Below are 27,887 nucleotides of genomic sequence, written 5' to 3'. Positions count from 1 at the left end.
GGATACCACCCCCTCCCCATGTACACCCCCCGCCTGCAGTTTCATCAGCTCCGCCTGGGTGGAGCCCACAGTCAGGGGCTCCGGGGCGCAGAGGCGCGGTTGCTGTTCCCCAGGGCGCCACACGAGGGCCCCCAACCTTGGCGGAGACTGGCTTGTGTGCAGATGGACTTAGTCCCAGGTTAGGAGGGGACAGGGACTGCCTCCCCGAGGCCCCTCCCAATACGCCTGTCTCTGGGGCTCCATCTAGGTCCCTGCCCCCACATACAGGTCGACTCATGGGTAGGGGAGTTCCCATGTCCTTGTCCCCAAAAGCCATCTTCCCATAGCACAAAGGCCTGAGGCTAGACAGAAGATGAACTTCCTTGCAGTTCAGGGCAAAGCCAGCCCAACAGGCCATGTGGTCTCCCCGGCTGGCCCAAGAGGGCCAGGTTGCCCCCAGAATGAAGTCTGCCAGGAGGAAGCCGAAGCAATTCCAATTTCTACCTCTGTCTCTGTTTCTGTCTTCCTGTTCTCATTCTTTTGATTTCTCTGTCTCTCTCTTTGTTTCATCTCAAATCCCATCTTTTCTATACCTATCCTTTTCCATGGCTGGCTCTGTCTGTCTTACCACCTCCTGTCCCTGTCTCTACTGGTCTCGGGCTGGGGCCGATGTGGGGAGGACCATCTGCAGCCCACTCGCCTCTGTACAAGGAAGGTGCAGGGGCGTGTGGGGACGAGGGGTGGGAGGCTACATGTCGGGGGTACTGGGCTGGGATCCCGTGAGGAAGCAGCTCTTCCCTCTGTCCCGACCCTGCCTGCTGGTCCAGCCCACCAGTCCAGCGCCATCACCATGGAAACCAGCAGCCGACTTCCTATTGGTGGGCGGGAGAAGAGGGGGAGGGGAGGGCTGGCTCTCCCCTGCTCGCACCCCCCCCCCATTCTGAGGCTCAGCCCTCCTCTGCGCCCACCATCTCGGGGCTCCTGGACCGTAGGGGACCCCTGCAGTCCCCAGAGCTGAGGCCAGCAGGGACAGAGACTATGAGGCAAGCGGCCCACCGACCCAGGCCTCCTTAGGACCAGCCGACCGCCCGGCGAGCGGGAAAGCAGCAAGCAGCAGCAGAGAGGGGGCAGGAGATAAAGGACCCCAGCGGACGGTAGACGATCACCCCCAGCAGCTCCTGCACACCCCAGCCAGGCTGAGGGTCGTGATGGATGGCCAGACTCGCAGACGCTGACGGACATACAATGACACCGATGCACACAGCTGCACAACGCTGAGCGGCTCGGCTACAACCAGTGACAGCATCACACGCTGCCACAGCCCTGCAGCACGGACACCCCCACACGCAGGGAAACAACCGGTAACTCCGAGACAGGCACAGTGACACGCAGAACCACTACCCCCAACACACACGAGTGGGGGCATCCGTCCTCCAAACACACACAAGGCAGCGCTGCTTGGGACGCCCGGAGCTGGAGACACACGCCGACCCTCACCCGGGCGCTACTGGTGGTGGCCTCTGCCATCCGCCCTGCCCCCACGGGGACACCCTCGCGCGTCCACACACCCGCGCACACACACAGCCACGAGCAAACATAGCTCGCATACCCCCAGCTTCGGCTCTGACAGCTCCGACTCCTGCAGCCTCCTTTGTGGGTGAGGAAGAAGGGCCAACCTCGGATGGAGCCTCGGTGAAGCCAAGAGCTCAGAGAGGAGAGGGTCTGGCCCGGCATGACCCTCGCCAGCCCCTCCGCTTGGCTGGGTCATGTCCCCCGGCCCGGGTCCTGGGGCCCCTTGGCAGTATTATGGAGCAACTGACACCCCTCCCACGGCTGGGGGACCCCAGAGCCATGGAGCCATGGGCCCTGCCCGCCTGGCAGAGCTGGACTCCGGGCCAGGGGCGCAAACCTGGAGGCGCAAGCCCAAGCATAGCTGATACTCCGGCAGCTCTGCAGGGTGGAGGGCTGAGGCCCGAGGAGAGCTCTGAGCCTGAGGGAGCCCAGAGCCCCGGGGCTATGGGGGGCATTGACGCCGAAGGAACCAAAACTGGGCTGCCCGGCCTGAGGCACCAAGCAGCGAGCTCCAGACCCAGCTGCCCGAGGCTGGAGGACGAGGAGGTGGAGGCTCTCCCTAAGGTAAGGGAGCTGAGGTCTACGTGGGGGGGGGGGGGGCTCTCATGATGCCCTCCAGCCTGGGCACGATATGCAACCCCACGGCCCGCGTCTCTTCTCCTCGCCTGTCTCTGTCTGGGGCTCCTTCTCTGTGACTGTGTGCCATGCCCTCTCTGGGCAGGAATCTCAGGGGCTCCATTTTTTGCCGTATGTCTGGCCTTCTGACTCTCTGCCTGCCTGCTACATCTGGCCCTGCCCCTACCCCTTCCCTCTGTGTGTCTCTCTCTGATGGTCTGTCTGTCTGTGTCTCCTCCTCCGAGAGTCTCTGTCCTTGGGTGCTGGAGGATCCGGGGGGTGGGGGTGGTGGGGGTTGTGGAGGTGTGTGATGGAATCAGAGTTCAGAGGAGGGGGCTCAGTGCTGGGGTGAGCCATGTAGGACAAGGTTTGGGGTAGATGTGAGCAGCCTCCTATAGAAGATGGAAGGACCAGGGCTTTGGGGGAAGGAAGGGGACACAGGGCCCATAAGGAGCCTGGAGGGGTGGGGCTGGGAGCTCTGGCTGGCATTTCCCAAGAGATGGGCAGAGACGGACAGAATTGGGGACTAGCAGAGAGGGTCGGTCCCAGGACTGGGGGAGGCCAGTGTGGGCCCCTTCTGGGCCTCCTATGCTCATCTTGGAAGGCCTGGGACATGGGGGAGAACCTTCTCATCTCCATGTCTCCCTAGACTGTTGGCGGGCAGGCTGCTTCCATATGGGGGGCTTTGACTAGGGAGGGTGTGTTCCTGAGGTGCTGCACCCTGTCCTTTGCCATGCCAGGGCAAGCTGAACATGGGCTGCGGGGACAGGCCCAATCCGGAGCTGCTGAGGGCCCTGGGGGAGCTGCAGCAGCGCTGTGCCATGCTTAAGGAGGAAAATCAGATGCTGGTGAGGCTTGGAAAGCAAGTCCCGTGTCCCGGTTGGAGCTGGGGGAAAGCAGACTCAGACACCCCAGCCCTCTGCCTCAGCGTCCTCCTCATCCCATAAACTATGCCTCCAAGTGGGGGCTACATGGAGGTGATATGACCCCAAGACCCAGAGAGGGTGAACCCCTATCTAGAGTTGCCAAGGACCCCACTGTGAGCCCAGGGCTCTAACCCACGTCCTGGACGGTTAGGATTGGGTCCGTGGGGCGCTCCCCACATGCCCCAATTCTGGCTGACCCCTTGTCAGAGGAAGAGCAGCTTCCCTGAGACAGAGGAGAAGGTGCGGAGGCTGAAGCGGAAGAATGCCCAGCTGGCGGTCATTGCCAAGCGCCTGGAGGAGAGGGCCCGGAAGCTGCAGGAGACTAACCTGAAGGTGGTGAGGACGGGAGGCTGCCGGATGGAGGCGGGGTGACCAGGGAGAGAGGGGAGCCAGGACGGGTCCGAGGGAGTGGGGCTGAGGAGGCGTGGACTCCTAGCACCCAGGGGAGCGGGAAGCCAGGGGCCAAGGGCTAGGCAGGGCAAATGCCGGCTGGGCTAGGAGGCCTAGGGTTTCTGGAGTTACCGGAGGGAGGGCAGGGCTGGGCGGGGAGTTCCTGAACAGGCAGGGAGCAGGTTTCTGGATTACCACGTGCTGGTGCTGGCTGCCGCCTCCCGCTGAGCTCATCTCTGGGTGCAGAGCTGGTGGGGGCAGGGATGAAGACCCACGACAGAGGCAGCCCTGAATTTGCAGCATCCTTTGGGCCTAAACTAGGATGTGGAGTTAACCCCCTCAGTCCTGTCTGAGGATTTGCGGGGATGGAGTCAAGTGAGGCTAGCGGTCCCCTAAAGCCCCCAATACGGGTTGGAAGCAGGAGGCAAAACTTCCAGGTTTTCATCCTAACCCCTCCGTTGAGAGGGGCTGAGGAGTGGGAGAAGTGCCCCAGCCCTCAGATGATCGTTGGCCTTACCCCTCCTCTGGCCAGGTGAGCGCCCCTGTGCCCCGACCTGGGGCCAGCTTGGAGCTGTGCCGGAAGGCCCTGGCCCATCAGCGAGCCCGGGACCTCAATGAGACAGCCAGCGCCCTGCTCGCTAAGGACAAGCAGATCGCTGCCTTGCAGCGGGAGTGCAGGGAGCTGCAGGCCAGGCTCACTCTGGCTGGCAAGGTGCGAGGCCCTGGTCACCCCTTCCTGATCAGCCCTACACGGGGGGCCGCCTGCCTGGCTTGTGGGATGTGGACGAGATGTTGATGAGATGCAAATGAAGCGGGAAGGTGGAAGCTGCTGGGGAGTAGGTTCCCCTGGCAACGGCCCAGGTGTGAGCTGGGAGAAGGAGCCTGAACTGAAGGGGGCGGGGCCACGAGTCTCAGACCTGGGAATTTCTGTGCTCCAGGCTTCGGGCTGTATGCCAGCGGGTCTGGCTGGATGAATCCACACATACCTCACACTTGTGTGAAGCGATGTTCACAAGGCACTTAGCACAGTGCCGGGCACACCGTGAGTGCCCAGTAAATGAGTCACCGTGACCGCACACGGGCTCGCGGAAGCATGTGGCCGCATCCGCGTGCACCTAGGACCAAGCATGGGTGCAGGGAAGGGTCTGCACGTTCCCGCGCGTCGGAGCCCCTCTAGCAAGGTGGAGGGCGGGCTCTGCCGGGCACGGTGTGGGGCGGGCCGGGGCTGGGCCTGACTCCCCTCCTCCCTGTCCCCCCAACCCCAGGAGGGCCCCCAGTGGCTCCACGTGCGGGACTTCGACCGGCTGCTGCGCGAGTCCCAGCGGGAGGTGCTGCGGCTGCAGAGGCAGATCGCCCTGCGCAACCAGCAGGATCCGTCGGCGCCACCCCGGCCCCCGGGCCCCGCGGCCCCGGCCAGAGTAGGGGCGCCCGCCCCCGGGGCCCCGGGAGAGGTGAGCTCCGGCGCGGGGGCAGGCGTGTGGGCGTCTGGGGGTGGGGGCGGCTCCGCGATCTCCCCCTACACGACGCTCAGAGCCCCGAAGACCCGCCGGTGGCGTGCGCTCTCCGAGGGCCCGGCCGCTTCCCCGAGCCCGGAGGGGAGGGCCAGCCGTACCTGCGCCGCGCCGACCCCGGCCGTTCGGGGTGCGCCCTCCGCAGGCCTGCGCCCCGCCGCCCCTGCCGCGCCGCCAGTGGTACGGCCCGGCCGCAAATCCCCGGTTGCCCTGGCAGCCGCCCGGGGCCCAGCCCGCGCAGCCGCCTCCCGCCGCCGCCCTAGCGCGGGGACGCCCCCTTCAGCGCCCGCCTGGCCCGCCAGGCCCGGCCCCGGCCCCCCGGGGGCGGCGGTGCGTCCGCCTCGGCTCCAGGTACGGGCGACCCTCGCTGGGCGCTGGGCTTAGGCAGCCGCTGTCGCGAGAGCTTGGGACCCTACTCCGGACCCGCAGAGCTTAGAGGTCTGGCTCCTCTCCATCCTCTCTACTTGGGTGGTCCCTGGGTTCACCTCCTTCTGGGAAGAGGGGTGGGAGAAGGGGCTCCATAGCGACCAAGGCCTCCGTGCGTGGGGTGCTCCTCGCTCAGATTTTGCCCCTCTGCCTGGCCCAGGGAGGGAGATGCATCTCCCATCAAGAGCTGCCCTCCCCTGGAGTTTGCATAGATAAATCTCAAGTGCGACAGGGTGGGCTTGCGGGAAGCTAGGACGAGGGTCTGGCCAGGCTTGCCAGTGCTCTAGGCAAAGCCCCGGCGTGGATGATCCAGAATTCCGAGCTCTGGGAGCACCACATCCCCGGGGGCCCAGGCGGTCTCCTAGCTCTCTGCCAGTCACTGAAGGACACCCAGGACGGTTATTGAGTGCAGAGCAGGGCTGCTGTTGGAAGCTAAAAAGGGAAAGCTTTGGCCTGGATAAGGGACATATCTCCCAGGGCACTCATGGGTCTCAGGATCTCACAGCAGTATGTCTGGAGGACACAGGGGTGCCGCCTCTGCGCTTCCACATCAGCGGGAGATGTGTGCAGGCAGCAGGCCCCCTCCCTCCCTCCCTTCTTGGGCAGGGATGGCTTTGCTGACTGTGAGATGGGGTGGGAGCCTGCCACAGACAGGCCGGGCAGGGGGGCAGGCTGCCCCGGGGGCCCTATTCTCAGGTGCCAGCCCCCATCCCTGGGCATTTCCAGGCCACGGCCCAGGAGGATGTGGAGAACCCACCCGTGGTCCTAGGGGAGCCCGAGAGACAGCAGAGAGTGCGGCAGCTGGTAAGTCCCAGGTCAAGGGCTGGAGGCGGCCAGCTGTGGGCAGGTGTGCCTTCCCACATGAGGAGCCCTTGGTTCTAACCCCACAGGAGTCAGAGCTCAGCAAGAAGCGAAAGAAATGCGAGAGCCTGGAACAGGAAGCCCGGAAAAAGCAGAGGCGATGTGAAGAGCTGGTGAGCTCCCCAGGGTCTCCCCAGGGCCAGCCAGGTGGTGGGCTCCCTCTCAGCTCTGCTCTCACCCCTCCTATCCTTCGGGGCTCTCCTGCCCTGCCTGGCACAGGGTCCAGGTGGGGGGAGGAAGGCCTTGTCTGGGAGGGCCAGGTCCTCTGTGTGGGGAGAGGAGGCGTGTGGGTGCTGGGCCCCCTCCCCAGAGCTCCCCTGGTTTCTCAGGAACTGCAGCTGAGAGAAGCCCAGAATGAGAATGCCCGCCTCGTGGAGGAGAACTCTCGGCTCAGTGGGAGAGCCACGGAAAAGGAGCAGGTAGCCACTCTGTGCATGTGCTGTGGGGCCTGGGCTTCTGCTGGAGCCCTGGGCCCTGGGCACGGGGCTGTCTTCTCCACCCCCTGCACTGGGCTAGAGTGTGAAGGGTACTGCTCCCCTGGCCAGGGAGCTGCGGGGACGAGGCGGACACACCTAGCTCCCTGCCCCTCCCCCCTGTCCAGGTGGAGTGGGAGAATGCAGAGCTGAGGGGCCAGCTCCTGGGGGTGACGCAGGAGAGGGACTCGGCCCTTCGCAAGAGCCAGGGCCTGCAGAGCAAGCTGGAGAGCCTGGAGCAGGTGCTGAAGGTGAGGAGACTATGGACGTGGCGGGAGGGTCTTGGTCCCTGGCACAAGGAGAAAGTGGGAGAATGTGTCCTATGTGGGGCACTGAGGTCTGAGGTCCAGTCCCGGCGCCGCCAAGCCCTGTGCTTCTCTGGCCTCGGTTTCCTTTTTAACAGAGGGTATCTGGAACCCATAGGGTCTGAGGCTCGCTCACCTTAGAGCTACAGAAACGGTGGTGGGGGGGGGGGGCCCTGGCCTTGACCCAGGGTCTTGTGTTTTAGCACATGCGGGAGGTGGCCCAGCGGAGGCAGCAGCTGGAGGTGGAGCATGAGCAGGCCCGGCTCAGCCTGCAGGAGAAGCAGGAGGAGGTCCGGAGGCTGCAGCAGGTGGGGGCCGGGGGAGGGAAGGGTGGTAGGCCGCTGGAGCCCTCGGTCAGCCACTCGCCCCGTGAGCTTTTCCTGAGCACCCGCTGAGTACCAGGTTCTGTGCCAGGCACTGGGGGACAGTGGTGGGGAAAGAACGGGTCCCAGACCAATCAGCAAATAAGCAGATGCTCGAGTGAGACGACCCTGGTCACTGATGGGCCCAGCGGGGGACATGAACAGGGTGATGTGACAGAGTGACTGGGATGGGGCCAGGGGCCACTTTGGAGAGGCCGGTAGGGAAGGCCTCTAATACCTTAAGGGTGAGAAGGAGCCCGCTGAAGAGCGCTCCAGGTGGGAAAATCTAAGTGCAAATGCCCTGTGGCAGGAAAGAGTGTGGGATCCAGACCAATGTGGCTAGAATACAACCACAGGAATTAGGCAAGAGCCAGATCTTGTCAGGCCTTAAAGAAGAGTTTGGATATTTTGTTCTCTGAGCTGTTGGAAGGTCCCAAGCGGGGAGATAGCATGATCTGATTCGTCATTTTAGAAGATCGCTTGAGCAGCACTATGGAGTGAGGGGTTGGGGGGGGTGGGCGAGGAGGCAGGTGGTCGGTCAGGTGTTGGGGCTGCTGCAGGAGATGATGTCCATCTGAACCAGGGTGCAGGCAGGGCAGGTGGAAAGGGGGAAGATTTGAAATATATTTTGGAGACAGAATTGACAAGGCTCCATAGGATTCTAGTAGAGCTTCTGCTCCTTTCAGTCCACCCTGAGGGACAGCCCTGAGGAGGTGAAAGATGAAGGGGCAACAGACGTGAGAGTTAGGGAGTCCCGAGTCCTGAGTTCGATTTTGGCTAAGTTTGGGTTGTGTGTTAAACATACAAGCGGACATGTCCATAGACAGTTGGATCTGCGGGTCTGGAATCATGGGGAAGTTGATCATGGAGATTTCGGAGTCATCAGTGTGTCCAGTCATGTGACTAGATGGGACCCCTTGGGAGAGAGTGAAGAGTGTAAAGTGGGCCCAGCCCTGTGCCCTACGACACCCTAACATTTAAAAAAGATAAAAGGCAGGGAGCAGGTGAAGGAGGCTGAGAAGGAGCGTCCCAAGAGGTAGGAGGGAAACCCAGAGGGTGGATGTCCCAGAAAGAGAGAAGCAGTATCAGCCCTGCTTCTTGGTACCACGACCTTCCGACCTGAGGTATGGTTCTGGGGTGGGAATTTGGGAGGGCGGGGAGGAGAACCCTCAGCCTCCCCCTTCCCAGCTCCCCTTTCCTCTTCTTCTTCCCCCCTTCCCCTCTTTCTTCCCTCCCTTTGCCCCTGCTGCCCCTCCTCTATCCGTCTCCCTTTATCCCCTCCCCTGGTCCTCATCCTTCGCCTCCAACATTTTGCCTCCTCTTCCCTGTAGGCCCAGGCAGAAGCCAAGAGGGAACATGAAGGGGCCGTGCAGCTGCTGGAGGTAGGGTCCCTGCAGGTGACCAGCGGCAGCACCAGTTTGGGGGGGAAGGCAGGGAAGTGCAGAGAGAGCTGGAATGGACTCTGTGGGTGTGGGGGGTGTGGGCTTGCAGGAAGGGCCTTTAAATGCTCCAGAGCCTAGGGAATCCCCTCCGCCATTGGCCTACTTCTCAGGCAAGGGCACCACTGGGCAGGGGCTCCTGGGTCTGGTGGCAGCGGTCTCCCCCACTGCCACCCACCCCCAGAGGCCGCCTTCACCCTGAAATATCCTTCCGTTTAGGAACTGCCCAGTCAGTCCAGGGAGCCGACCAGGTAGTGTCCACTTGGGCCCTTTCTCCCTCCCTCCCTTTCTGTGCAATGACCTGCAGGGTGAGCGGTTCTAACCTGTCCTCTGTGCTTTCCTTTCCTGCCACAGTCGACCCTGGATTCCATGCAGGTACAGCCCCCCGCCCCCGCCCCCCACCTCCCTGGGCTGTCCCCTCCCCTACACCTCTCCAGGCTGGCTGAGCTGCGTCTCCTTCCTCAGGTCCAAGTGGCCCCAGCTCTCATGTCCAACAGAGGAGGGTGTGACTGGTAGCAGAGACCCAAGAACGTGTAGATGGGCTGGGATTCCTGCAGGACATGTGGGCCACCTCCTCGACCCAGACCTGCCACAGTGCCTGGCAGACACGGGGCCGTCCCTCCTCTAAAACCTAGCCACTCAGACCATGAGGAAGTTCATCACCAGTCTAACCCAGGATCCTCTTGATCTTGGCCAGGGGAGAGGCCCCAAATGTTGGGACTCTCCGGAAACCTGAGAAAAAATTCTTTGAGTGTTGGCTCCTTCCTGCCACAAAGATGTCCCTAGCTCCTGTGTGGGATCTCTCTTGAGGGTAGGGATTTGGGTCACTGACTGTGGGAGGGTGACAAGCAGCAGAGCCGAGGAGACTCCTGAGGAGGGACCGGAAGTGGAGCTGGGAGTGGGCGCCATTCCTTTTGGCCTAGAAGCAGCTGGAAGCAGGAAGTGCCACCGCCTGGGCTGTGAGGGTGTGCTGAGTGGGAGGCGGGCCCCCCACAGGCCTGGTACTTCACCCCCCGCTCAGACACTATTAAGGCAGCGGGGCAGCGAGGCTGAGGGCTGGTGCCTGGGCCTAGGGCTGGGCGGATATGAGCTGAGGCCTGCTCTGGGCTCCTCCCGTGTGGACATGGCACAGGATGGGACCAGGCAGCTTTGCAGGGCCTGGTGGCTTAGGGGAGGTCTTGGCCCAGGTCCGGGTTCGAGAGCTGGAGGAGCAGTGCCGCACCCAAACAGAGCGCTTCAGCCTCCTGGCACAGGAGCTCCAGGCCTTCCGCCTGCACCCTGGCCCCTTGGATCTACTCACCTCTGCCCTGGGCTACAGTACCCTTGGGGAGCACCCCCCACCCCCCTGCTGCTGCTCTACTCCCCAGCCCTGCCAGGGATCCGGCCCCAAAGGTAAGGTGGACCCCAGTGACATTAGTCTGGAAGCCCCAGGCCTGGAGCTTTTGTATAGAGCAGAGCGTTCCGAGTCAGAGAAGGCTAGCAGCTCACCCGAAGACACACAGCAAGTTAGAGCCAGGCCTGACTGGAACGAGGCTCTGGCAGGGGAGAAATGAGCTCACAGGAGTGGCTCTCCTGGAGTCTGGCCAGGCGTCTCGGCCACTGCTCCTCTCCTCCAGCAAGACTGTGTGGTCATGGCTAGGCGCTGGGCCCTAGGACCCAGCAGCTGACAGGATGGGCTTGTGAAGAGCTGGGCCAGGCATCAGTCAGATCTCTCACTTACCAGCCCACGTGATTTTGAGCCTGCTGCTAAACCTCTGTGGGCTCTGGTTTCCTAAGCTCTAAGACGGGAAAAATTCAGTGCACCTCAATGAGCTGCTCTGAGGATCATGTGAAATAATATAGGTAAATCACCTCCACCTCTATGTAGTAAGTTTCCCTCAAATATTTCCCTCTTAGAAGTGGCTATGGAGGGCCTGACCTCCCTATCGAGCGGCCCCATCCTTGCTCCCTAGTCCCTCCTCAGGCCACAGACCCCACATGCCATCTTCTCTTTAGACCTTGATCTCCCTCCGGGCTCCCCTGGGCGCTGTACCCCAAAGTCTTCTGAGCCTGCCCCTGCCACTGTTACCGGGGTCCCTCGAAGGACGGCCAAGAAGGCAGAGTCCCTCTCCAACTCCTCTCGCTCTGAATCCATCCACAACAGCCCCAAGTCATGCCCCACGCCTGAGGTCAGTGCTGGGGAGGGGTCTGGGGAATGGGGCGGTGGGTGGCCCTATCCTCCTCTGGGGTCCCCAGGAGTTGGGTGGCTGCTGGCCATGTGGGGTCGCAAGTTGGGAAGTGGAGCCAGGCCCTGGGAGAGAAGGACCTGTGGATTTCTTGATGGGCAAGGAGCTCAGGTGGAGCCTGCCCTGCCCCCCAGGGTTCCAGCGCTCTACTTTGGGGCTGCCCAGCCCCACCCCTCTGGGGCTCACAGAGGCCCCAGAGTCCCGAGCTGGATGGAGAGAGACGCATTGGCGCCAGGATCCGTATAATGAGACTGTTCATGCGAGTGTCTGTAGCAGAAGCAGGTGGTTGTGTGGGAAAGGATGCAGGTTGTGGGATTCACATCCCAGCTCTGTCTTAGGCGAGTCTCTGACCTTTTCTGGGCTTCGGTTTCGTTGTCTGGATTTTGGAGCTAATAAAACCTGCCTTGTAATGTTGTCCTGAGGATTACATGAGAAAATAGAAGGAAGAGCACTGCAGGGCACACAGTAGATGCTTAACGTGCGGCAGCTATTTTCATTACCAAGTGCTTGATCACCTTGTCCCTCCTCTCTAGGAGGGGCAAACCCCAAACCCCAGAAATGGGGGGCATGGCAGGTCAGAAGCAGCGCTGCTGTCAAAGGTTGTGGAAAGCGGTAGAACCCGGCCCCGGCCTCTACTGCCCTCTCGTGGGCTAGAATGACGGTGCAGGCTTTGGCGCTGTGATTGGAGGGGCCGCCGGGTCTCCCCGTTCCGGACCCTCCTTGCAGGGACTTCTCTAGTCTCTGCCTCCTTGCCTCCAGCTCTTCCCAGTTGGAGTGCTTTGCTGCATTTTTCCCTTAAGGAGACAAACTGCCATTGGTCACCCCCCGCACACCAGTGTTTGTTGGCTTCTTCTCTGATGGGGAAAGCAGTCTTACTGGGCGGGTGCAGCGGAGGCCCTGGCTCAGGAGGGATCCAGGTTGTCCTCACTCCCCTTTGCTAGGGCAGCGGGGCTCTGCCAGGACCTGCGGGCTCAGGTGCTGATTTAGGAAACATCGGGGATCATTGCTGCTGGCCTTGTCCAGCAGGTGCTCTCTCTCCCTTCTCCAAGCAGTGGGTCCTCTGGCTCATCCTGGAAACCTGCCTGCTTTGCCATTGGCCCTGGGTCCCGAAGAGCACTGGCCCCTTCTGTTTGCCCACAGGTGGACACGGCCAGTGAGGTGGAAGAGCTGGAGGCAGACAGTGTCTCCCTGCTCCCAGCGGCACCCGAGGGCAGCCGGGGAGGAGCCAGGATCCAGGTCTTCCTAGCACGCTATAGGTGGGCACCTGCCCCTGCTCCCCGTTTCCCTAGGGTTTCGGGTGTACGGGAGGCAAGGACCAGGTGAAGAAGACAGAGGCCTCTGGAGGGGGCGGCAGTGGTACAGGGATCCTAGTTGGACATGTCCTCTCGGCCTAGCTGGGCCGGGTGGGCGCAGTGAGTGCTCTACTTGGCTAATGGTGGGCCACCAAGTGTCCATAAAGGCCTAGTACAGTGGGGGAGAGGAGACGGGACATGGAGGCAGGATGTAGGTCACCGTGCTCTTCCTCCTCCACACCTCCTTCAACAGCTACAACCCGTTCGAGGGCCCCAATGAGAACCCAGAGGCGGAGCTTCCTCTTACTGCTGGCGAGTACATCTACATCTATGGCAGCATGGATGAGGATGGCTTTTTTGAAGGTAGGAGGGTAGCAGCGTTGTTCTGTCCATCCCCCTGCTTTGAAGTTCCTCTTCCCAAAGACCTCCACCCCCCAGACCCTCTCCCCAGCCGGCTCAGCCCGCTAGAACTTTTCCGACTCCGCTAAAACAGCCCGTGGGGTAGGGACCTAAGACAGGGGGCAGCTGGTCTGACCACAGGTCTGCTGCAAGCAGGGCAGGACAGGGCCTACGACAGCCCAGACGACGGATGGCGTCACAGGGAATTTGGGCTAAATTTGCTTCTGTGCTGCCGGACAGGGCAGGACGGTGCTTAAGTCTAGTGACATCAATGTCGGGCGTGTGGCGTAGATCTGACGCTGGACTCCAGTCGGGTGTGGGGAGGAGGAATCAGGGTCCGGAGCCCGGGAAAGGGGGTTAGGAAGTAGTCAGCAGGTGTCTGGGCCCGGGCAGGGCGTGGGCTTCAGGGCAGATCTCCAGGGCCCATGGGGAGCTCAGGCAACGGAGTGGCTGCCCCATGACTGAGACCAGGCAACAGGGCAGGGCCTGCCCAAGACACGGTCTCGGGAGACTCCCCAGGTGGCCCTGGCCACACGGTAGGGAGAACGATGCTGTGCCGAGACTGGCTTGTGGTGCAGGCAGGGCAGGGTGAGGACCATAACCACGGACGGAGATTTAGCAAAGAAGTCAGGTCTGAATCCGTAAGGCCCAAAGCTTGGGGTTTGGAAGGCTGGGTCTTCGAGCCCGCTCCGCATGCCTTCCCCGGGCCCGGCGGCTGGTCTTTGAGTAGCTGCCATGAGTGATGGTGAACAGCTAAACTCCCCGGAGATGTGCATAACAGAAGGGGGATTAAATGTTTTCCAGAAAAACTACTTTTTAAATGAAAAAAAACCCAGATCCCACACCTTTTCTTGGAGGAGGGGTGGGCAGCCAAAACACAAATAGTAACTAACCACAAATTATTAGAATTTGAACTATCTGATCTGGGATAGACTTAAAGGCCTGGAGACAACTGGGCCCAGGATGCCCTGTCCCCCCGTCAGACTTAGCTACGTGACGGCTTCGTCTACGTCTCGTGCTGCCTGGACCACTGTCCGCGGTTCCAACTTCGGGAACGTGGACCTGGCTCTGGTGGGGGCTCCAGCGCCAGCCTTTCTGGGCGGTGGATCCACTTGGTGCAAAGGCTCCTACCTTCCCTGTCCCATTCCTTAGCGTCCGTGCTTATACTGATGTCCTCGGGCTGCCCAACCAAAGTACTGACTGGCTGGCTTAAAACAACGGAAATGCAATCTCTCACATCCCTGGAGGCCAGGCGTTTGAAATGAAGGTGTTGGCAGGGCCACGCTCCATCTGGAGGCCGTCAGGGAGACTCCATCCCCTGTCCCTTCCAGCTTCACGTGATTCCAGGTGTCCTGTGGCTTGTGACCACGTCACTCTGGTCTCTGCCTCTGTAGTTCCATTGCCGCCTCCCCTTCTCTCAGTGTCTTGCTTCTGTGTCACTCCTGTAAGGACACTTGTCATTTGATTTAGGACCCATCCATATAATCCAGAACGATCTCATCTCAAGCTCCTGAACTTAATTACATCTGCAAAGATGCGTTTTCCAAATAAGGCCACAGCCACAGGAGCCAGGGATTAGGATGTGGACATATTTTGGGGAGGTCACCAGTCGACCCACTCCAAGCGCTTATAGTATCGAAGTTATTGGAAGTCACCATTGTTTCTTAAAGTTTCCTTACTTTCTCCCCCTCCTGGCATAAGCGGAGAGCGAGGGTACTGGGGAAACTTGCCGGCCCTCCTGCTGCTCAGACCCGTCTTCCTCCTCCACACCCCCTTCCTTAAGCCCCGGGCTCTGCTCCGCCTTCCTCCTAATAAGGCACAGTGGCCGCCAGCTCGTCTGTTCCCTGGGAACCCACTCCCTTCTCCCAAATTAGCTGTGACAGGACATGCTGTGTGCCCAGTTTCTTCCTTCCTGGACAGCCCTCTGTTGTCACGTGTTCAGGGGAACCTGCACAAGGTAACAGAACCGACCTCTGGTCACTGCCTGGACTGACCGCCAGTCCTGTTCCTAGACCCCGGCCCGCGGTGGGTCCTCATCGCTTCTAGAACCCTGAGGGGAATCTTCTCTGGCACTTACGTCTTTTGTCCCTAGAGATTCCTTCTCTCACCCTGACCATGTGGTGCTTCCTCTCCCACCGAGGAGGCCTGTCTTCCACTAAGGAAGTTGAAGGGCACCCCTGTCCCCACTCCTCAGGCCTTCGTAGTGTGAGAGTTTTCGAACGCACAGAAAAATGAAAGAATGATACAGCGAACACCTATATCCTCACCACCTCGATTCAACAGTTGTTAACATTCTGTCATATTTGCTTTTTCCGTCTGTAGGTTAAAAAAGAAAAATGAGGTAAAAGCGAGTTGTAGCCATCATGACACTTTGCGCGCATCTCCTCAGAACGCGGACATTCTCTGACGCTGGCAGGCGCTTGTTAGAAATGCAGACTTGCAGCCCCACCCAGACCTAACTAAGTTAGAATCTGCATTTTAACAAATCTCCAGGCGATTCAGATGCACATTCAAATTTAAGAAGCTCTGTCCTCTATCACCACAGTGCTGTTACCACACTGTGAATATTAGCAGTCACTCCCTACTGTTAAAAGTGCTCACAGATAAATGTTGATTTGAATCAAATGCTTAAGATCATGCACTAACCATGGCTAAAATGCATTTATTGGACTGGTTTTTCTCTACCTCCTCTCTGTCTTCCCCTTCCCTGCCCTCCCTCTGCCAGGGGAGCTCATGGATGGCCGAAGGGGCCTGGTCCCTTCCAATTTTGTAGAGCGTGTGTCCGACGATGACCTCCTGACCTCCCTCCCTCCGGAGCTGGCCGATCTGTCCCACAGCTCGGGCCCTGAACTCAGTTTCCTGAGTGGAGGTGGGGGCGGCAGCAGCAGCGGGGGCCAGAGCAGCGGGGGCCGCAGCCGGCCCAGACCCGAGGACGAGGCTGCAGGGGACGAGCTCAGTCTGAGCCCCCAGCCTGAGGGCCCGGGCGGGCCCCCGGCTGTGCCTTACCCCCGCAGTCTGGTGGTCCTCAGGCAGCTGGCCCACAGTGTGGTGCTGGCCTGGGAGCCGCCTCCGGAGCGAGTGGAGCTACGTGGCTACCACATCGGCGTGAATGGGGAGCTGCGTCAGGCCCTGGGGCCAGGGGTGCCCCCCAAGGCTGTGCTCGAGAACCTGGACCTGCGGGCCGGGCCCGTCCATGTTTCTGTGCAGGCCCTGACCAGCCAGGGCAGCTCCGACCCTCTGCGTTGTTGCTTGGCGCTGGGTCCCCGAGCCGGGGTGGGACCTAGCCAGCTGCGGGTCCGTCGACTGACGGCCACGTCTGCTGAGATCACCTGGGTGCCCGGCAATAGCAACTTGGCCCATGCCGTCTACCTCAATGGGGAAGAGTGCCCCCCTGCCCGCCCCAGCACCTACTGGGCCACCTTCTGCCACCTGCGGCCCGGTACCCTCTATCAGGCCCGAGTAGAGGCTCAGCTCCCAGCTCGAGAGTCCTGGGAACCAGGCTGGGAGAGGCCGGAGCAGCGGGCCGCCACCCTGCAGTTCACCACACTCCCTGCAGGTACGCAGGCTTGGCCTCGGGCTGCCCCTACACCCACAAGGCCGGGCTGCGGGGGCTCCCCAGGGAGCTGCAAACTAGGCCGCTCCCTCGAGGTGAGCGTCCCATGTCCGTGGGTCTTGTGCCCTCCCCCCCCAGGCCCGCCTGATGCCCCCCTGGATGTGCAGATTGAGCTGGGACCCTCGCCCGGAGTCCTGATCATCAGCTGGCTTCCAGTGACAATCGACGCTGCCGGCACCTCCAACGGCGTCCGGGTCACAGGCTATGCCATCTATGCTGACGGGCAGAAGGTATGGCCTGGGGCCTCTGCCTCCCCGTGGCCCGGGAACAGGATGGGGCTCTCTCCTCGCCGTGCTCAGAGGCCGAGTCTCCCCGGCCTGGCGCAGAGGTGCCCCGCCCCCCGCCTGGGGGCCCCACGGAGCCTGCAGATTGGTTGAGGGCGTGGGCTTCAGTAGCAGCTGACTGCACTTCAAAAAAGCATGCCACCAACCGGGGCCACGCGGCCAGGGAGTTAAGTGAGACGAGCCACGCCAAGGCTGCAGCGCGATGCCTGGCGGGACGCTGAGCGCCACTGTTCCCCGCGCGTCCTGGCGCGTGGCGCTCTGGGCCTCCCTGCCCCAGCTGCGTTCCCTCTGCCCTGCAGATCATGGAGGTGGCCTCGCCCACGGCGGGCAGCGTGCTGGTGGAGCTGTCCCAGCTGCGGCTGCTGCAGGTGTGCTGCCAGGTGGCCGTGCGCACCATGTCGCCCCATGGCGAGTCGGCCGACTCCATTCCAGCTCCTGTCCCCCCGGCCCTGGTGGCAGCCTGCCTGCCAGCCACGGTCTCCTGCCCCTCACCACGGCCAGGCTCCGAGGCCAGACCACCCCTTGCTCCGGCCTCCCCCGGGCCTGGAGACCCCAGCTCTCCCCTCCGGCGCCCTGACCCCCGTGGAACTCGAGAGCCCCCCGGGGGTCCCCCTGCCGGAGAGACACCAAAAGGATCCCACGAGGATCCCCTGGCACCTTGCTCGCAGGTACCCCACTGGGGGAGAGGGGGAACAGGTGGAGGCTGGGACAAAGGTCTGGGGCTTGGGCCCTTCCTCAGTGCCTGCCGTTCCAGGAGGAGGCTGGGGCAGCTGTGCTGGGTGCCTCAGAGGACGGGAGGGCCAGCGAGCCCACCGTGGGCGACAGAGCTCCCGACCCTGCAGCCTCGCCACTGGCCCAGGAAGAGGCTCTCCCAGCACCCTGCTCCACCCAGGGAGCCCTGGCCCAGCAGGTGCCCTGTGCTGAGGCCTGCCGCGGAGGAGACTCAGGGTCTGGGCTGAGGCCCAGGGCTGAGGTATGGGGTTGGGGACACACTGGGCCATCTCATAGAATTGGGGCCTGCCTCCCTGCCTCTGCCAGCCCAAATCTGGGGGTCCTCTCCATTTATTTCCTGCTCTGGTCTGTGTTCGAGTCTGCTGCTTTGTTGCTTCATCTTCCCAGATGTCTCTTTTCCTTTTGGCTACTATCCTTCTTCCCCCCACACCTCCCTGCCCCCCGCCCCATGCACACCTCCCATTTGGGACATGACCCTCTCTCCCTCTGCCAAGGGACCCCCATCATTCCGGCTGGGGCTGACCCTTGCAGAGCTCCCTGTGCCTCCTCAGACCCTTCCCGCTCTCCGCCTTTGTCTTACCTCTCGCAGAGGGAGGACGCAGCAGAGCTCGGGGGCCGTCTGGTGAACTCCCTTGTGGACCATGGCCGCAACTCAGATCTCTCAGACATTCAAGAAGAGGAGGAGGAGGAGGAAGAGGAGCTGGGTTCCAGGACTTGTTCTTTCCAGAAGCAGGTTGTTGGCCACAGCATCAGGGAGAATGGGGCCAAGGTAATGGGGGGAGGAGGGGCTGGTGGGCCCTAGACCTTGGGTTCCAGGGGCCTCTTACCACCCCCCCGGCCAGCAGCCGCTCCAGCCACCACTGAGTGCCAGCAACATTCTAGGTGTGTGGCCTGGGCGCTGTCCCACGCAGTCGATAGGAAGTTGCTCAGGATTGGCCTCTGCGCTCCTGGGAGGAAAGGAGAGGATGAGGAGCTCTCTTCTGCCCCTTCTCCCGCTCCAGCCCACCACAGGCAGAGGGGGCCCCGGCCATCTGAGATCCCTGCTGGGAGCTTCTAGGGAGGGCTGGGGAGGCCTCTGTGCCGTTACAGGCACGGTCTGCTCCCGGTCGCTCCCATCCCTCAGGGCCCCAACATCCCTGCAGCCTGTTGCTTGGGTGTGTCCCCCAGTTCCTCCTCCAGCTGCGCTCTGGACGTGCTGGGGGACTTTGGGCCAGCCCCCTCTCTGGTCTTTCCTCTTGGAGGAAGCTGAGGGAGGGCTGTGGGGTTGCCTGCAACCCCTGCCCTCATGTGAGGACAAAGGTCACAGCTCTGTCCTCTTCCCACGGACCTCTCTTCCCTGCTGCCCTTCCCCCCCCCAGCCCCAGCCCCAGCCTGACCCCTTCTGTGAGGCTGACAGCGACGAGGAGATCTTGGAGCAGATCCTGGAGCTGCCCCTCCAGCAGTTCCGCAGCAAGAAGCTTTTTAGCATCCCCGAGGAGGAGGAGGAGGAGGACGAGGAGGACGAGGAGGAGGAGGAGGAGGAGGAGGAAGAGGAGGAGAAGCCAGGGGCAGGCTGTTCTTCCCGAGACTCCGGCCCACCTGAGCCGGCGGCGCTGGGGCTGGGCTGTGACAGTGGTCAGCCTCGAGGACCTGGCCCGTGTCCCTTGTCTCCAGAGCCCTGCAGGGCTGGGGACCGCCTGGAAGACATGCCTGGACTAGTGGGTGGAAGCAGCCGGAGGCGAGCAAGTGGCTCCCCCGAGAAGCCCCCAAACCGCAGGCGGTCCCCAGACCCCCGTGAACACTGCAGCCGACTTCTCAGCAACGGCGGGCCCCAGGCCCCTGGACGACCGGGCCCCTCACGGGAGAGGGGCAGCCCCCCTGTGGGCGAGGGGAGCAAGGGTGTGCCAGAGGCTGCTGGGAGAGGGCGGCCGCCCCCTTCCTGGAGGTGCTCCCGGGGCCGAGCCCCAGAATCTAGCCTGGCCAGCTGCCTCTCCCCCAAGTGCTTGGAGATCAGCATCGAATATGATTCTGAGGATGAGCAGGAGGCAGGCAGCGGGGGCATCAGCATCACCAGCTCCTGCTACCTCGGAGATGGGGAGGCCTGGGGCACGGCCCCCGTAGGACGGTCCAGGGGGCCTCTGAAGGCTAATTCAGGCCCCAACCCCTACCCGCGCCTTTTGGCCTGGGAGAAGGGGGAGCCAGAGCGGAGAGGCCACAGTGCGACTGGCAGAGCCAAGGAGCCACCCTCCCGGGTCCGTGCCCACCCCCCGCCCCACCCTGGCAGCCCCCTGCCTGCTGCCGCCTGGTGGCTCTGCTTGCTGCCCACCAGCCGCTCCCATTCCACGCTGCCGCCTCCATCCACAGCGGTGGGGCTGGGCCTCTGGGCTCCCTCCCCTGCCGCCTCCCACCCGCATTCCACTGCTTTGCTGCTTCTGCTGATCGGAACTGGGATGCACAATATTCTGTGATCGCTAATCGCCAATTGCTGCCAGCCGGCCCCCTGCCTGTGGGCCTTTCCTCTGCTTAGCTAGTTACATCTTCGGGACACTGACGCCGAGAAGAGGCTCTCCTCTCCCACGCTCCTCGGCCAGCTCTAAGAGCTAACCTTAGTCCCCTCTACTGCACTCATCCGCTAGGGTGGCCGGAGCCGGGGTCTCCCCTCCCGCCTTCCTCCCGCCACGGGGGTGTCTGATGTCTCCCCGAGACTGGGTCAAGCCTCCAGGAGAGGAACGTTGGGCCCCTGCTCTGCTGTGCTGCTCATGCTAACGGGGCAGAGCTGGGGAGCGCCTGCGGGGGGCCTGCCCCTGCTGAGCTGCCCACCAGCGGGGACAGTGGGTCACTTCTGCTGTCTGTTGCCCTCTCTTTGCAGGCAGCAGAGACCGGGGAGCCCAGAGGGCAGGACAGCTCTGGGCGGAGGGGCCCCCCGCGGAGAGGGGCCCAGGCCCCCAGGGCGTGCGCCACCGAGTTGGGTGAGCCCCTGACGGGAGCGGGGCTGGGCTGAGGGGCTCTCTCCTAACCTGACCCTTTGGCCAGAGCTTATGGTCACTGGCTGTCTCCGCAGCCCCTTTGAGGAGCCCCCCAGAAGGAGCGCTGCTTTACCAGGACCTGCCCGTCAGGGTCTTCATGGCTCTGTTTGACTATGACCCTGTGTCAATGTCACCCAACCCTGATGCTGGGGAAGAGGAGCTCCCCTTCCGGGAGGGCCAGATCCTGAAGGTGACTGACTTACTGGGGCGGGGGGGGGGGGGGGGCGTCCTCTCTCCTTTCCTGTCCTGGAGGTGTCCTAGCCTGCATGGGTGAGAACACAACCTCCAGAGCCAAAGGATGTGGCGCTGAATCCCGACTCTGCCCCTTGTGGCTGTGCAACCTTGGGTAGATGAACTGACTGCCCTGGGCCTCGGTTTCCTCATTGGTAAAATGGGGATAACGGTCATGTCTGCCTCACAGAGGCGGTTGAGGATGAGGTTCAGTACGCACAGGGGACGTCAGCTGCCCGGCACTCAGCACAGGCTAATAACCGCTGCTCTTAACTTTACAATTTCTTCTGAGTCTCCAAATATTCGTTGAAGGCTCTTTGCTGCTGCTCTGAGGTTACAGAGATCTAGTCTGGGGTGGGCTGGGGGAACGGACGTGCAGACAGCGAGTGATGAGCATATGGAAAGGGCCATCTTCTCTCATCCCTCCAATCCTTATTCTAGGTTCTTGCCCCATTCCCCGTTCCCCCGCCCACAAAAGGGAGAGCGTTCTTCTGCAATCCTGAGTGGGGTGCTGCGGGGCTCAGGGCCTGGGCCCCAGGGAGCGAGCTGCACTGGCCTCCTGAGACAACTGGTCTTTGCCTTCAGGTGTTTGGGGACAAGGATGCCGACGGCTTCTACCGGGGCGAAGGTGGCGGCCGCATGGGCTACATCCCCTGCAACATGGTGGTCGAGGTGGCCGTGGGCAGCCCCGCGGAGAGACAGCAGCTGCTCCAGCACGGCTGTCTGTCCCCGGATGTTCTCACCGAAGGCTCAGGTATGACTTGCTGCCGTCCCTTACCTGCCTCCCACCGCCCCGCGTCCAACTGAGCCCCTCCTGAGCAATTTACATGTCCGGGGTGGCCGGGGAGCCTCGTTCATGCAGAGTCTGGCAGAGCCTGCGGCCTTGCAGGGACTGAGGCCACTGTGGCCCCAGCAGGGGGCTTGCCACATGGACCGGGGGTCTGCTGCAGAGGGGATGGGCCATGGAGTTTAGATGCTGGAGCTTGGGGATGGGAGAGGAATGCCCTTTAGAAACTTGAGCATGAGAACCCAGTCACAGCCCAAAGAGGAGACTCCAGAGTCACTACCCTATCCCCCTCCCCTGCCTCAGTTTCTCTCTTACATATACTTGCCTTTCTGGATCAGGGAATGTGTACTCTACAGCCCGCACAGCTGGGCCTCCCCCCAAGCCCCGCCGCTCCAAGAAAGGTGGGTGAGAGACCCCCTTCTCCCTCGGGGCCTGTAGAGATGGCTGGGGGTGGGGGACACTGTTTGGCTCTCTGGGGAGACACAAGCGGGGTTTTGAGCAGTTAAAGGGAATTAGGGCAGACCTTCATCCACATCCATTCCCTCCACTGGGGAGCCTCCTTTTAATGGGGACGGGGAGGGGTTTGCCGGGACCTCTGTTCCAAAACGCACCTGACTGTGAATTCTACGCAGCCTGGAGCAAGTCATTTACCTTTTCTGAGTCTTAGCTCACTACCAAACTCAAAGGGCTGGGCTGGGCTCCGCTCCGGAACATCTTTCTCCTGCATCCCTTGTGTGAGACTGGGCATCCTGCCTGCCCTGCTCCAGCCCCAGCCTGGGATGAGGAGGGGAATGAGGGGCAGGGCTCACTCGCACGTTCTCTCCACAGCTGAGGCGGAAAGCCCTGCCCGACCCTGTGCAGGTGAGGGACCGGTCCTGTGCTGGGGATACTGGGAAAGAGGTGGGGCTGGGTGGGCTGTCTGGGCTCCCGCCAGGGGCTGCAACTAGTGGAGAGGTGGTGAATAGGGGATCAGCGGGCCTCCAGTGTGGAGGACAGTATGGCATGGGGGGTGGTCCAGAGAGAGTCCCTAGTCCTCTCCTCCTTGCCCTGCAGGCCACACCCAGCACGTCTCCTCTGCCAGCCTAAAATCTCCCCGAACCATGGTGGCTGCATTTGACTACAACCCTCGGGAGAGCTCCCCCAACATGGACGTGGAGGTGAGGACCCACAGATAGAGCCCAGCCCGGGGGGTGGTGACGGCGCCTCCCCAGGGCTGACACCTGCCTCTTGGGCTCTCCACAGGCGGAGCTGCCCTTCCGGGCAGGGGACGTCATTACTGTGTTCGGGGACATGGACGATGATGGTTTCTACTATGTGAGAACATTGGGACGGGGGGGTGCTATACCGCGCGCACCGGCCCTTTCAGGGAGGGCCTCCTAGAGCAAGGGTTCCTGAAGGAAGCCCGGAGTAATGGGCCGAGTCCCTGCCCATGACGGTGATACTTATCTCAGGCTGTTCCCGCAGGGGCTCCAGGGCCAAGGGGGTGGGGCTGAGGCCTCTTTGGTCTCAGTCTCACCAGCATCTCCTCCCCAGGGGGAGCTCAATGGACAGAGGGGCCTGGTTCCATCCAACTTCCTGGAGGGCCCTGGGCCTGAGGCAAGCGACAGGGAGCCTGGGACACCCCAGGCTGAGAGCCAGGTCAGTGAGGAGCTGGGCTTCCGGCTCAGCAGTTGGGGCTGAGTACCCTGCCAGAGCGGTGGGGTGGGGGGACCAGGACAGTGTCATGGGAGGGGAACAGCTGGGCTATGAACCAGGTGAGCACTCTGCCCAGCCTGGAACTGCCAGGGAGAGCCCAGCCAGGGCCAGCTCCCTCCCAGTATGTGCCCCTTTCTGCAGAGGAATGATGGCTGTGACCCTGATCCCAGGCCCCTCTGACCCAGCTGCCCACACCCCCGGGCTGATGTAGGTGAGGGGATCTTGTGGAAAAGGACCCCCGGACCCCCCACACCTCTAGCTAGTCATAGCCCGGGTTTCAGGGAACCTCCCACCCTGTTGGGTCTCCCTGCCCCCCAGTGCCTTTTAAAGCCAGTTGCCCAGCAAGGCCTAGCTTCCCCGGTCCTTGTTCTTAGAGCCTGCTTCTCCCTGGGGTGGGTGGAATACAGTTACTTTCCAGCCTCACAGGGCAGGGAGAGGGGGAGGAGGGCAGGCCCCAGTGGGAAACCTTGCGCGCCCATGTGCAATATTTCCAAAGGCAAAGGCTAGGCAGAATTCCAGTTCCCGTGAGCTGGGTGATCTGGTGACTGGGCAGGGAGCATGTGAGTCCGTCCATAACCCATCTCCTCTCTTTGTTCCCTGTTCTTCAGAGAACGAGGAGGAGACGAGTCCAGTGCTAGATGGAGATAGATATATATAGAGAGAGCAACATGTAAGTGGGGGACTGGCCCCCTCTGTTCATGTGACTCACCGCTCCTTACATCACCATAATCAGATAGCGCTCCTTTGTCTTGCATACTAGAGCCAACCTGGCTTTTCTTTCTCCCAGGGAATGGGGGAGGGAGAGCTTGCTGGGAGCCAGATCTGGGTGTAGGATCATCCCCTCCCTTGCCTTTACCCCGGGCAGCACCAGCTATTATAGGAATACATGTCATTTTAGTTCATAAGGCCCCATATTAGCGGACCTCTCATATTCTATAGCTCTGCAGCTTATAGAATATTGTGTGATATCCATATCATGACTCATCAGTATATTATGATACTATATGACTATGGTATTATAATATTGTGATTATTATTGGTGACTGAAGGATGATATAGCCATCAGTAATAATAGTCTCCCCGCCCTTGTCCTCTGCATCATGACCTGTTAGGGGATCAAATGCATGATTTTACTTCTGATTCTCAATTTTCTCTGTTGGAGAGAATAAAAGAGGGGGGGGGGGGCCTTAAACAAAATCCATAGATAACACGAAACTGTTCATCTCTGGGGTTCAGAGACCCCCTTCAGTTGTTTCCCCAGCAACCCCTCCCTCCTGGGATGTTACGGAAGGAGCCCTGGGAAGGAGTGGGAAGAACCCGGGGCTCCCTGGTTGGCCACCAGCCTGGCTGGGGAGCAGTAGACGCTTAGGCCTCCAGGTGCTCACAGACCTCTCTGTGGGCAGGCCCTGCTACATCATCAGAGCCTGGGGTGGGGTGGCCCCAGGCTGGGCACCCAGCTCCCCTGCCTCTGGCCAGGAGACTGCCAGGCTCTGGCGGCGAGTAAGCGGAGGGGTTTGAGAAGGGAGTGGGGGGCAGAGGTGGGGAACACGTCGGCCAGCCAAGACCCGACTGGGCTGTGCCAGGCCCAGGAGGTCACGGCAGGGATGTGGGCATGGGGAGTAGAGATAGGGAGGCTTCCTGGTGGCTCTCCTGTTTACTCACCCCTGTCCTTTAGGCCCCTAACAGCACTATCTGGCTGGGCCCGGGGCAAGGGGAGCCACTCATGGTTGCCAGTGGAGCTAGGAGGAGCTTCACAAGGGAGAAATGCTAAGAGGGCAGCCCTATCCCGAGCTTGTGGGGGGGCCTGAGTGATGCCCCTCTGGCCCAGGCCCCCTGCAGCCCTCTCAGAGGCCATTTAAGGAAGAGTCCCGATCTCCTTCTCATGGAGTGGGCACGGCGTCCACTCCCTGAAGGGGCTGGGGCACCGCGTCTGCTGGGCTGGACGAGCATGCTTCCTCCGTCTGTGAGGCAGTACAAGGGCTCCCTGCCCCGGGGGGGGGGGGGGCGGGGGGCTGCCTCTAAGTGGTCCTGGTCCTTGCTCTTCCTTTGCTGCGATGGGGGCACCCATCCCAAGGGGCAGGTCCAAGGACTCCGGAGCTCTGTCAGCCCAGTACCCTACAGAGATGACCCAGGGAAGGGGAGGGGCTTGCCCAGGTTCTGGAAGCAGAATTGGACTTTGTGTCTGTCCCTTCTGACTCCCAGCTCAGCGCTCCCTCAGCATCATCACACACATTCGCCTCTCTGAGCTCCGGATGGGGGCGGGGGGGGCGGGGCAGGGGTGGGGTGCTGGGGCTCTGGTTCTTGACCATGGTCTGTGACATGGAGGGCTGCAAGCACCCGAGGCTGCAGGGTGAAAGAGTCAGGTTGGGGCAGGGGGTCAGGCCCTGACTTTGCGCCTTTTCTCTCATATTCCAGGACTGGGCCAGCTCAACACAAGGGCCCCCAGTGCCCAGAGGCTGGCCGTGGGCCCCTGGCCTTGGCAACTTCCCCACAATTGAACTGGGGGGGGCACAGGGCACGAGCGAGAAGGTGTGGGGTCTCCTCTCCAAGGGAAAGCAGCTCCTGAGGAAACTGGGCTCTGGGAAGAAAGAGTGATGCTGTGGCCCATCCCGCAGGCAGAAGCAGCACCCTGAGGCCCCCAGATCACTGGGTGGGGAAGGCCCCGGACGCCCATTCTTCCGAGTTAACACTGTGGCACTGGGACCGGAATCAGAGACTCGGTGAAGGTCCGAGCTAGTTCTCAAGGCTGCATCCTCTGGATGTAGGAGGGGAAACTGAGCCGCAGAATGAGGAAGTAACTTGGTCGAAGTGGCCGAGCACCTCAGTCCCAGCCAGGACGAGTGACTCCTAGTCCACCCACCTCAGCCTAGTTTCCCGCCACTCTCCGCTAGTCCCTTCTTTGGCCCCCCTCCTCTTGATGGCCCTGGCTATCCTCCTGACATGTCTTCCTTCCCCTGAAGGCAAGTTTGCACTGGATTCCCTGGAGCCCCACCTCCCCGGGGGGCAGGCGGGGCAGAACCCTGTATATATGTACATACTCAGTGCCTCGGCCCAGCCTCGTCCATGTCGCTTCCGCCGCACAGGCCCAGGAAGGAGAAAGGCCATGCCAAAGCGGGCCTAACCCCGCTCCATAGTGCTCCACCCCTCCCTGCCAGCCTGGCCTCCTGGCCCCTGTGTGTCCCCCCACCCCCAAGACCCGGGGGCCAGCGGGTGGATAGCAGGAGTTGGGTTTGCCTTATTTTGCTCATCGGATTCAACTTCTCTTTTGCATCATTTTCCTCTGGTCCCTGTTGGAGTCTGGGGGCTGGGGAAGAGGACAGATTTATGCAGCTATTTTCATACATCCCCTGTTCAGAGTGGGGTAGACAGCTCTCCACCCTGACCCTCACTACCCCCTCTAACCCTGTGGCCGGGTGAGTGTCTCTGCATGTTTCCTTCACTGTGGTGGGAGATCGTTTGACTGAACCCCCCCCCCCCCCCGCCTTGGTCTCCAGGGGTGTGGAATGGTGGGGGCATTTGTTTAAAAAGACATTTTATTATAATAAAGTCTATTTTCACAAAACCCATGCTGGGCTCTACCTGGGGCAAAGGACAGCTGGAGGGGTGGGTCATGCTGAGCTTTGGACTTGAACTTAGAACCCAGAAGTTACATCTGAGGGCGACTGGGGAAAAACCAATGAACACCAAGAAGACCAAGCGGCTCTTGAGTTTCTTTTCTGAAGAAGACGGTTTGGCAGCTCCCTGGTGGCAGGGCCAGGTGTTCGGAGTTGGGGCAGGGTCCTGGTGGGGGATAGAGACCTGGCCAGGGGACGGGGAAACCCAAGAGAAGGCTCTGGTTTCAGGGCAGCGCACTGACCAAATCCTGCCATGTTGACTTTCTTGTGCCAAATTCATAGCAGCAACAGATGTGAGAAAAACCAGCGGGGTAAGCGAGCAAACCATATAGTTCTGCTTGAAAGCAAGAGGGGGGACTCTTAGTGGAATAGAACAACAGGAGCCCAGAGAGGACAGAAAACAGAAACCTCGAAGCAGGGTGTGCGTGGGAGTCCTGCACGTGGGTCCATGCCTAGAGGCGGTGCAGACCGAGCTGCAGAAGCCCAGGTGCTGCTGACAGCTTGATGAATCCAGATTCCAGGTGGGGAGCAACCAGGTTCAGTGGACTGTTGCACATTCTCCTCCCCAGCAGCCAGGGGCAAAGGTGCGGGTGTCTGCCTTTAGATAGAACAGTGGGAGGGGCAGCGCGGGTCAGAGACCAGGTGGTCCTCTGGGTGGTTGGCAACAAGAAGGATCAATGGCCAGGTGAGGAGCCACCAAAATGTGGCCCTTCGTGCCCCCTCCCTCTCTTGCCCAAGCCCTCCCACTCACCAGCAGCCTCACCCACCCTGTCTTCGAGGGACTCTCAACTACTAAGGCCGGGACACCATTGAGACTCAACAAACAGATCAATTGGGACAATGTGAACAACGTTGAGTCTTCTGACCTATGAACAAAGTACATCTCTTCATTTCTTTAGGCCTTCAATTTCTCTCAGTAATGTTTTGTTTGTATATCTTGCACATCTGTCCGATTTATCCCTAATCATTTCATATTTTTGATGTTATTATAAATGGTATTGTTATTTAAACTGTTAATTTCAGATTCTTTGTTGTTAGTATATAGAAACACAACTGATTTTTATATCTTGGCCTTATCTGCTGCAACCTCACCAAACTCACTTCTTGGTTCTAGTAGCGTTTTTTATAGGTTCTTTAGAATTTTCTACATA

The 27,887-nt window shown here is 61.1% G+C and overlaps 1 protein-coding gene across 3 annotated transcripts; it reads left to right on the top strand.

Moving 5' to 3' along the window:
- The first annotated feature begins 910 nt into the window (after positions 1–910).
- TSPOAP1 (TSPO associated protein 1) lies at positions 911–27,887 on the top strand. 3 transcript variants are annotated; one of them, XM_032428772.1, is made up of 32 exons: positions 911–2,115; positions 2,907–3,014; positions 3,300–3,425; positions 4,015–4,194; positions 4,748–4,933; positions 6,146–6,223; positions 6,310–6,393; positions 6,610–6,699; positions 6,882–7,004; positions 7,262–7,366; positions 8,752–8,802; positions 9,214–9,234; positions 10,047–10,251; positions 10,855–11,027; positions 12,225–12,340; positions 12,630–12,739; positions 15,501–16,331; positions 16,467–16,618; positions 16,972–17,340; positions 17,427–17,645; positions 17,994–18,173; positions 18,763–19,635; positions 20,253–20,352; positions 20,445–20,599; positions 21,226–21,394; positions 21,766–21,828; positions 22,256–22,288; positions 22,481–22,584; positions 22,670–22,741; positions 22,961–23,065; positions 23,731–23,792; positions 25,538–27,887. In XM_032428772.1, exons 1-31 carry the CDS (start codon positions 1,786–1,788, stop codon positions 23,758–23,760), a joined length of 5,541 nt encoding a protein of 1,846 aa, XP_032284663.1. In that variant the 5' UTR covers positions 911–1,785; the 3' UTR covers positions 23,761–23,792; positions 25,538–27,887. The 3 variants fall into 3 exon arrangements, with proteins under 3 accessions (XP_032284663.1, XP_032284664.1, XP_032284661.1); XM_032428773.1 differs by having other exon boundaries at positions 3,300–3,428; positions 17,994–18,137; XM_032428770.1 differs by having other exon boundaries at positions 3,300–3,428.

Source organism: Phoca vitulina, unplaced genomic scaffold (assembly GCF_004348235.1).
Source record: "Phoca vitulina isolate PV1807 unplaced genomic scaffold, GSC_HSeal_1.0 scaffold40, whole genome shotgun sequence".
NCBI lineage: Eukaryota > Metazoa > Chordata > Mammalia > Carnivora > Phocidae > Phoca > Phoca vitulina.
The sequence above is the reverse complement of the archived record's forward strand: the minus strand, read 5'-3'. Positions and strand labels throughout refer to the sequence as shown.

Bases quoted from the DNA above. Each gene is read 5' to 3' on its own strand.
- TSPOAP1 (XM_032428770.1), top strand. From the start codon at position 1,786: ATGGAGCAACTGACACCCCTCCCACGGCTGGGGGACCCCAGAGCCATG. The intron at 2,116-2,906 runs GTAAGGGAGCTG...TTGCCATGCCAG, and splicing joins AGGTGGAGGCTCTCCCTAAG to GGCAAGCTGAACATGGGCTG. The intron at 11,028-12,224 runs GTCAGTGCTGGG...GTTTGCCCACAG, and splicing joins AGTCATGCCCCACGCCTGAG to GTGGACACGGCCAGTGAGGT.